This window comes from Sylvia atricapilla, chromosome 1 (assembly GCF_009819655.1).
Source record: "Sylvia atricapilla isolate bSylAtr1 chromosome 1, bSylAtr1.pri, whole genome shotgun sequence".
Taxonomy (NCBI): domain Eukaryota; kingdom Metazoa; phylum Chordata; class Aves; order Passeriformes; family Sylviidae; genus Sylvia; species Sylvia atricapilla.
In genome coordinates this window covers 113,032,203-113,042,593 of record NC_089140.1, presented here as the reverse complement: position 1 = coordinate 113,042,593, position 10,391 = coordinate 113,032,203, and the positions used below count along the sequence as shown (strand labels likewise).

Below are 10,391 nucleotides of genomic sequence, written 5' to 3'. Positions count from 1 at the left end.
CTCCAAATCCAGGTCAGAAAGAGCACTAGAGATAAGGAATTAAAAACAAAACAAAACAAAACAAAAACAAACAAACAAACAAACAAAACCTACAAAAAACCTAACAACAACAACAAAAAACAAACAGCCCCCCACAAACAAACCAAAACCAAACCAAAACCAGAACAGAACAAACAAACAAAAACAGGGCAAGGAAAGCAGTGCTAAGGAAATGAGTACAGGACAGTTGAGAAAGAGCCACCTGGCCCCAGTTCATGTCTTGGGTAGTGAGACAGCCTGAAACCCTGTGGACCATCACAAGGAGACTGGAAAGAAAGGACTTTCTGGGCTGGAATCAACCGTGAAAAGCAGGTGACTGTGAGAGGGACACAGGACAGGACAGAGGGCTGGGCTGGCTTTGTGGGGTGGTTCTGTGATCTATAATTTTACAAAAGCTCCTCTGGAAGCTGTCATCCAGAAAGGCACACAGGAAAGGGCTGAGGCCATAGCTCAGGCTGGTGATGAAATCCCAATGATGAGTGGAGTTTGTGGGATGTCCATGATGAGGGTCAGCACTGTGCTGAGGTGAAAGCATATCCAGCAGAACAGGCACACACCCAGGACAGCAACCACCATCAGCGTGACTTTTATTTTGCCTTTCTCCAGAGCTTTTGCATTGCAGTGGAGATTCACCTGTCTCTGCCTGTGCAGCATGGTGGTGTACAGGGTGCAGATGAGGGGCACTGGGATAACAAAGCCTAAAATAAGGGTGTCTGCCTTTCCATCACACGCTCTCGAGGTGGGGGAACATGAAGACCCACTGGGAGCGCCCCTGCTCCTTGTGTATCTTGGCAAAGACAGTGAAGGGCAGATGATGAAGGACCAGACACAGAGGCTCACAGCTGCTCAGCAGGTGTGGTGGGACACCCTCCTGCACTCGGTGGTGGCCGCCACAACCTGGTAGCAGTCAATTCTCATGGCAGTGAGGAAGTAGATGATGGAGAAAGTGTTGTATTGATCTATGGAGATGATGAGCTTGCACACGAGCTCTCCAAAGGGCTATTGCAGGAGCAGGTACTCAGCAATGTTGATGGGCAGCACCAAGGTAAAGAGCTTATCAGCAATGGCTAGGTTGAGGATGAAGATGTTGGTCACTGTTTCATCTTTGGTGCTTTGAGGATTACAAAAATGACAGCAGTGTTGCCTGTCAGCCCCACGGCACAGATGACTGACTAGATTACAGGCACTGTGATGTAGTACCTGGAGCTTAGTGCAGTAGTGCACATATTGAGACTCCCATGTCCTCCCCCAGTGCAATCTGCACGTGAGGAATTGATTTCACGGGGAGAGGAATTCTCCATGGCTACAGGAGAGGATGGCCAAGCTCAGTGGTGGTCAGGATGACCTGGAAGTGGGGAAAAACAGTTGAGACCTCTGCTCTTCACAAGGCTGTCTGCTCCAGCATGCCCAATCGCCAAAATCTCGCATATGCTGCCCACTGCCACCCGATGGGAGCAAAGGAAGATCACCAAGGGCTTAGCCACTAGCCAAGCGTCCCAGCGGCTGCCCCTTCCCTCGTCCCCCATCGGGCTCCCCCGAAGTGACCAGCCATCCCGGGGTGGCAGCGCTCTCCCGGGAGCCCGGAGGTCCGACCCGGTCTCCCTCCTCGCCGGCGCCTCAGGGTACGGGGCCTCGGACTGCGGGGGTCCTGCCCTCGGGGGGAGCAGTGCCCTCAGTGTGCTCCCCAAAAAGCAAAACGCCCCTTCCCGGCCGGACAGAGCGCTGTGAAGGGAGAGCAGGGGGCACTGACCTCTCCAGCCCGGCTGCGGCGGGGGCAGCGCCGGCTCCGTGCAGGAGGGATGTCCCGGCGCCGCTCCTCCCCTCGGAGAGTCACAGCCCTGCCGTCTCCGTCTGGGCAGCAAGAAACAGGCACCGAGAACAGCGGAGAGGATGGTTCAGAAGTCGGAAGCTGGAGCATTGCAAAGACATTTGTGGATTACCAGAAGTCCCGTCTCTTCCCGCGGTCTGGCAGCGCAGCACTGGAGAGAAAGATCCCAGCTGCAGGTGGCATCTGCTGGCCGTGCTGGGTCTGAGAGCTCAGAATACTGTCCGGAGCCTGGCCCCTGGACTGTCCCGGCTCGGGATGTGGGCAGCGTGATGCTGTGCATCAGGCTCCCGGCAAAATGATGGAGTTAAAGATGTCCTTGCTCATTGCGGGGGGTTGGGCTAGACGACCTTTAAGTTCCTTTCCGGACCAAACTAATCCATGATTCTGGGATCTTGCCAGGAAAATACATTTTTCATGGGATGCGGGATTCAGAGGCAGGATGGATGCACAGTAGTCCCCATACTTCTGCCTGACACTTTGACTCCTTCATGCTGTGCTAGCGATAAACTGGAGTATAACTCTGGGAATGCAGTCTTTTTTAAAAAGGGAAATTCAGAGCTTCTGATTCTGGTTTTTTGTTTGTTTATTTGTTTGTTTTGTTTCTTTTTTTTTGTTTTCTCTCAAAGAGTACATGGCATTAAATCGATCTAACTTTAGTTTCATTTTTGTTTCCTTTTCAATGGGAGAATTCTATGGGCTTGACATACATTTGACAAAACTTCTGCATCTCTAAAATCGGAATTGTAAACAATTTCCTTCTTTTCCCTTTCCCTTTCCCTTTCCCTTTCCCTTTCTCTTTCCCTTTCTCTTCCCTTCCCTTTGATGCTACAAGCAGGACTGACCACATACATTATCAAAACTTACTAATAAATTACTAGTAGCACAATAAATTAATCTTTTGGCAAACTGGCATTATCGTTTATTATCTGTAAGCTAATACCATGGAGAGGGACAAACACAGCCTGGTTCTGATTCTCCCATGTACAATGCATAATTGCCTAGATCAGCAGGATATCACAAATCTTAAAATCCAAGCAAATAAATTGTTAAGTAAATACATGAAAAGGGACAAGCAAAATACCTTTGGTTTGTTATGGCTATGATATTTGTAGCATTCTATCTTACATTATTTCATATTACTAGCTGCATTATATATCAAAGGATACTTCACCATTCAGAGGTCTGTGATTCTTGAATTCCTTTACAGAAATATTTGAGATGAAAAGGTGTTCATACACTTGTGTACTCCCATCAGAATGACATAAATACTATGCTGCAGGCTCATAATGGACTTCTGCTTCCCTTTTTTGCCTATAGTTTCACAATCCAAGTAATGAAAATATCACCTTTTCTATGGACTTTAGTCAAATTTAGCATTTCAGTCAGGTTTTGTGACCTAGTCTTAGGCACAGCTGTCTTAAAGTGAATATATCTTCGGAAATTCAATGTGCTTGTTCCCCGTACTGCAGCAGTAGTAATAACAGAGGTGCCCCACTTCTGAGTTCCCAGAAGGTTTTTGGGGAGTTCTTCCATCCTGGTGCTTTGTAGGCACTTACTTGCTTACATGCAAGTTCTGGAGGTGACATCACCTTAATGTGTATACAATTTTATCACAATGCTTGTGCCATGGTGTTTATACCCACCCCCCTCCTTTCAGTTTATCACTGGTTGAACAGGGAACCTTCTTGTCCCCAGAAAAAGATCCTCTAACTTTAGCAATAACTATTCTGTGAACGTGTTGGGGTTTTTTGACTGTGCAGGGTTAAAAATACAATTTGAATAGAAATCTGACTAGGAGGAATCTGCATTTTCCTCCTCTAGCAGCTGAAGAATAGATTTTGGACCTATTAAATCTCTGATGTGTTCATGTGAACTGTTGTAATTACTGACGGAATTGTAGCTGTCTGTACAGCACACCTGTAAATAACTTGCCTCTTTTATTAGGTGTTTATTGCTGATATTAGTGTAGTGTTTGAAGGCATCAAAAGACACCAGGTCTCATATATAGCATTTAAAGTAATTATTTTCCCCTTTTATAACATCAGTTTCCCAGAAAGGCAGTCAAAGGGCTTTATAAGTTTATAGCTGACTGCTATAAACTTAGAAATTCTGTTGTTGTGTGGATAGATCTAAGCCACAGCACATATCTCAATGTCTCAGCATGTGCACAGGCCATCTTCCTTTCAGCTGAAAGCAAAGAGAAATGAGAAGTGTTAGGAATCACTTGATAACTTCTACAAGGTGAGGCTATTGGGATTGGAAAGTTTAGACTGACCCCCACAGCAGACTCTCTGGGAGCCATTAAAATGTGTAATCCAAATGCAGCTCTTGGCCAATGAAGCACAACCCCATTACCTCTGGTGCCTGCTGATAAAACAGTTGTAGCAGATGGTCATTAGGCATGTTCACAGCATATAAGAAGACACTAGTTTTTAATCATTCTTTGTGCATATAGAATATCTCTGGCTGTGTTTCCTTCTGAATACTTCAAGCAGTTCATGCTGTTCAGGTTAGAAGAACTCACATCATTTTCTTTGAGCAGTTTAAATCATAATTGGTTCTTTGGTATATTTCAGTATCATTATCTGTGACCTAGATGAGCAACAAAGGAGAAAATGACTCCATGAATTGCCACTAAGAGTTGAGATTTCACCATAATGAGCCTATAAGTTTTGTAACTTCTCTATTCAATTGATCCATGTCTGAATTTTAGAATATATCCTTTCCTCCTGTGGGCTAAGTCCATGTGAGAGAGATCCATTTTACTGGAGAACTGGGTCAGTTTTGAAGAACTTCCATCATCTTAAGTGGGGAAAAAGCAGCACATAATTCTGTTTGCAGGACTGCCTCATCAATCAGTACAGAAAATAGCTCAGCAGTAGAGCAAGGGTGCAGCTTCTGCAATGCACTAATTTTCTACCTTTGTTACTGACTTATTTACCAACACAATGTGCAGATGTGGAGGAATTAAAAAATATTCAATTGAGAGGCTCCTTCTGTGACTCCTGCCCTAGAGGGAGCAAAGATGTTGGACTAATAGGACTATTAAGTGGAAAGGAATAAGCTTGCCAGGTGACATCAAGATCAGACTTCTCTACACCAATCTTCACAAATTCTGTTAGCCTTTTCAGTCTTGCATGAATTCTTTCAAAAAACATCCAGTGATGTCAGCTGTTACTAAAATGCAGCTGTTACCACAGACTCTCCAGACAATTTGCTCAATAAAATCTGTTCTCCAAACCCTGACCTTTTGTCATGATTGTAAACCCTTTGGTTATTTTACTGCCAAGAGGAAGCTGAGAGCAGAACATTTTCTGTCCCCTGTGATATTTTTCATGTGTGAACACTGCAATGCCTTTTCTCTAGAGCTGAAAAACACAGTTCTCTCTGTCTTTCCTTTTGCTACCTCTGTTCGAGATCAGAGGAGCAGTTATTTCCATTGAATCCTTTTTTATTTTTTTGGTGGTGTCTCCTATTAGGTTTTTTGGTATTTATTATTCGTCCTTTGTGGTAGAATCAAAGCAAAGTTTCACATCAGTAAACAAGGTCTGTGGCAAGACTTCAGATTGTTTTGATTTAGCTAGGGTTGGCAGGATTCTGCAAGCTCAGCATATGGAGAAATAGAGTCCTGTGAGGTAGGACTGGAGCACTGGGAAGTTGTTATGAAAGGAAATGTGCACTGTGTCTTTTGCACTGCATTACTCAGCAAGAAATCAGCCTGTGTCTATCACATCTTATTGGTTTCAATTCAAAATCACCCCAGTAACATGAGCTTGTGTCCCACAGAGAGAACGAATCTCTCTGCCCTGTGTTCCCCACAGCTGCAGCCTGCAGGAGCAGCTGAGTTCTGGCACTGCATCAGTGTGAGTAAGTGTTAGACCTCAGCGTGCTGGAAGAGGCTCACCATGAGGGCCGTAGAAATCAATTCTAAGTTTTTGTTTTGTTTTGTTTTTAAGTAGGATTGATACCAGGAGCTTTTTTTAAAACAAAAGGAAACTAGATAGCTTGTTCTAAACCCAAGTTTATATATATTTGTGAAGTTAATCATACATTATGAGTGAAGGGTAATTGAAGAGAAGCAAAAGCAGTAGCTGAATAATAAATAAATAAATCCAACGACAAACCCTATGTGCATGGTTTGTTTCTTTGGGGTTTGGAGTTTTTGGTAATAAAAAATTCACTGAACTTCAATGTATTCATCACATCTCTTGGTCTTTTGTTTCCATTTGTGAAAGAGACTGTCCAGCCTCATCAGTCTGATGAACTTAGCAATTTATTTAAATCCATTAATTTCAGTAGGTTCTTGCAAATGTTTTGGGCTTGTATTAGACTCTGTGCTTGCTGTATTGGGAATTAGTTCAATAATTTCCTCATTTACTTTGCTATTCTAACATGAGAATTGGAAGGACATTTCAATTGTTAGGGAAAAGGAATCCACTTGCAAGACAAAAAATTAGAACAGAACAGAAATAACTGCAATACAAAATTCAGCTGTCCAAACTCGATCAAAACTTCTGAAAGACTTGAGTGCTCCTCAGCCTACAAATGCTGAAATACAAATGTCTGCTTTTTATCTTCTCTATTAAGATTGCTGAATTATGGAATTATTTTTCTCCAAGGCATTCAATAAAAACACAACAAAACTTCAGGATATTTAAGATCTTCCTGGCAAGCTCCAAAAATGGTTCAAATTTTTAGCTTTGCCATGGTGAGACATCATAGTCAGTCCTAACTCCTACTGTTTTCAACACACAGTGAAGGCTTCCTGGGCAAGCTCTCTGACGTTTAAAGAACTGTGTCTCACTGTGGTGCAGCCCCCAATGTGCATTTTTTTGGGTTCATTCCTGCCCTGCAGCCTGCTGGAAGAGATGAGATGAGCTGTGCACAGACTCCACAGGGCACAATGAAGTTTCTTCTTATACACCAAGTCTATCATGGTGCATCACTCCTCCTACTATGTGATGGAAATACAGTCAAGTTATTTTGCTTTTTCCTTCTGTCAGATTTGACATTTCATGCAGGCTCACACCCTTAAACCGTTTCTCATCTGCTGCTGGTTTTCTTAGCTCACTATTAAAGCTCTCAGATTATGGGACTGAATTAATATGTAACTGCCACTTAAACTTTGCAATTCCTAAACCATGGCATATTATGGAGAAATAACTAATTTGCCTGCAATTACTGAGCTTGTCCACATATTCTGGAAACAGTTGTTTTAACAGGTTTATCACCTATGTAAGCTCCATATGTCTATACTTGCTGCATTGACATCCCAAGTAGTCCAGTAGATGTCAGCTTACATCCTCTCTCAGGGTTTGTTCACTGTTCCAAGCAGAATGTTTAAACCTTGGTTTCCTGTGGGACAAGTACACAGCTGCCTATGAGGAAAAGCCTTCTTTCAAACTATCCAGAAATTACCCATTAAGTATTTAAATAGTGTGTTCCTGTCTATACAGGGAAGATTGCATCGATGTCCATAGAGCCCTAAGCTTTGTCTTTGGGACTTCAAGTGAGTGAAGTTTCCTATAGGTTCTCACCACAGAGCTACATAATCTTTAAGGGCAAAACAACTAAATTAGGCCTTTGGCAGCTGTGGGGTGCAACTGCACAGTAAGCAGAGCTATTGGCAAGCCTTTGCTCTTAACCAATGACTCACTGCATTAAACATGACATAGGAGTAGGAAGACACTAGTACTTTGTATCTCGATAAGCAATTTTGCAGTAGAGCAATTTTGCTATTGCAGACATTTATTTAAGAAACAGTGCAAATAGTTAATAGCATCTTTTAAATATATTCATACAAGGAGATTTAAATGAAAAAAATGGAAGTTCAATCAATGGAGCTGTGTGGGGCTGAAGGCAAAGAAAAGCTACTTGCTATAGAAAAGCTTGTTGAAATAAAAATAAGGGAGCTGGGCAAAGTAGCAAATAATGATTATTGGATATAATGATGAAACAACATGATGTGTGTTTTTTTCTTCACAATATTCATCAGGCCAAATTTTCAGTCTCAGAGAGTCAGGTTTTCTTTTTGCACCCCATTGCTCTCCCTTTGGTTAAGTGTTCAAATAAAATGCTTCCAAGCTTTTTTTAGTCTGTGAACCAACATCTGGCACTTTGTGACTTGTTTTGTTCTCTTTCCAGAGGCAAAGACAGTCATCTGTGCTTTGGCAAAGCCAACTCTGGTCTTGGGGCTGCCGCTTAGCTTTCATCTCCCTTAACCATGATGTGTTTATCATCACATTCAAGCTGCAAAAAGCTTTCCCAGAATGAAGAACATTGTCAGAAGGCCCATGCTATTCAAATCATCACAAAGCATGAAGAAGAAATTTTGCACCTCTAAGGCAATGCCCTGGCAATACAGTGTAGGGACAGAGTACAAAAAGCTCTTGGAGCCTTTTATTTGGAAAACCAACCTCAGAGGTGCTTAAAAGCAATCTAGAGATTTCTTTTGTGGACCATACTCTGTAGCTTTGGTTTGTGCCCGAGATGTTTTAGTTTCTGAAATTCCTTTCTCAGGGAACTTTCTGTAAACAAGAGACATGCTTTTGTAACTGCAAATCTGTTTACATTTTTTCCCTAGGAGGGACTTCTTGATGTCCCTCTGCTCTGACCAATGTGATCGAAGAGGTTTGTCTTTGCTTCACTAATCAAACTGGTCTGTGTAGAATAGTATAAAAAGGGAGACACATCCCAAAAATAAAGAAGTAATTTTTCAGCCTTCTGAAGTCAGAGTCTTTGTGTCGTTTTGGTGTACAACAGCGTCAACATCCTAAAGTAAAATAAAATTTTACAAAATGCCCTCAAAAAATCAAATAGAAAACCTCCCTAAAAACCCCAATTCACAGGCAGAGATGACTGCAAAAAAATGGAAGAAAAGAGGGCTAGGAAAATAATTTATTAGATACAGTCTGATTTCTGTGCGGCGGCAAAGACAGAAGGTAGACCTTATAAAAGACACATACTAAGAAATCATTTAAATGAGTGAAATAAACAGAGAAGCAGAACGTACATTTCCCACAAATGTAAAATAGGAAAATAAACAAGGAAGGAAACCATGCTGTTTTTATACATATATGCGGGGGCTCATATACAGATAGAGTCCCCATTTCCTCCCTAGTTTACTGCTTAGATGCTGGCTAATGAATGATTTCTCTATGTGAGCTGAAATATAAGGACTTACTGGCACTTCACTAAGAAAACTAAAATAATTTCTTCTAGATTCTTCATGTTACTTTTAAACTTTATGCCACACAAGTAGCAAGCAAAGTACTTCTTGGTTCATGCTTTGCTTGTGCATGAGCTGTTGATTACCTGCGTTTCCAAGACACTGAAGTTTTGGAATACTATTACTTATTTTGTGATGAGTGCCCTTGACTGAAAATTTTTCATTGCTTCTTGACTGTAATTATTTCTGTTTTCTGTCTGTGGGTTCAGCCAGGCAGTTTGATTGCTACAGTAAGTGACTCATATATTTGTGGCCTGAGGCCACTTTGTAACTAGGCCCACAATAGTTTTCACCTTTTTAACCAGTTCTAGGTCTGTGCCAAGCCTAGATATAGCCTGTTCTTCGTCAGTTTATTATATATTCACAGGAACATTCTCAGCTGCTGGGGGCTAGGCCAATGCAGCCGTGTGTGCACAAGGGTTTGAGGCAAACTGTGATATATATGGGATACATTACTCCAACCTGCTGTTGTTCCCACCATGTATAAACACAGAATGTACTTGCTGATGGACTGATATACCTCAACTGCCAGCTGGACAGCCCTAGCCTTGGAATCCTATCCCCTCTGTCCTGGGACATACATGTCCTGTCATTTGAGCAACATGAAAGGTGTCCCTGCCCTAGACAAGAGGGTTGAAACAAGATGATTTTTAAGGTCTCTTCCAATACAAACCATTCTATAATTCCGTGATTGATTTTAGGTTGTGTTTCTTCTTATGTCATTTGTTTTAATGTTTAAATAAAACTTCATAATTTTCAAGGTAGAGTGGAGAGGCTTGGAATTGATTGTGAAAGCTAAAAAAATGTAGAGAGCCTGAGGAATAGATTTTCACCATTAGCATTTCTCACAGACAGCTTGAAGAGGAGGACCTGCCTCAGTGCCCCAGTCAACTTCTTGAAACAGAAACAGGACTATGTTCAACCTGTCTGTTGCCCTTTCTGCTGATAGCTCGTTTTATAAGATGAGGAAGAAGATAGTTCAAGCACTTCCATGTCTAATCATGGTAGCACTAACACAGATGGAGTTTTCCAAAATAGTTTCTTTCTTTTTTTTTTTCTTAGTAAAGAAAAAAGAGAGAAATTCACGACATCCTAAACTCAATCTGGATAGCATCAGGCAGCCAGAAATTCTCCTGAAAAGATTATCTCAGGCTAGCAAGCAAAGAATTGATTTAATTCTGTCCCTAGGATGTATAACGCTGCCAGTCAGTAAAAAGAGGCAAAAAAATCAGGCTTATGGCCAAGACTGTGAAAAATGGGTACATCATTAACAATTCTGACATGAAGTAAAAGAAA

General features: G+C 41.9%; 1 protein-coding gene across 1 annotated transcript; it reads right to left on the bottom strand.

Moving 5' to 3' along the window:
* Nucleotides 1-334: 334 nt before the first annotated feature.
* Nucleotides 335-1,340, bottom strand: NPBWR1 (neuropeptides B and W receptor 1). The gene is given in 5 exon segments (XM_066314984.1): nt 335-507; nt 510-751; nt 753-852; nt 855-1,139; nt 1,142-1,340. Coding segments are annotated over 5 exon segments (999 nt in total).
* Between the last annotated feature and the right edge of the window lie 9,051 nt (nt 1,341-10,391).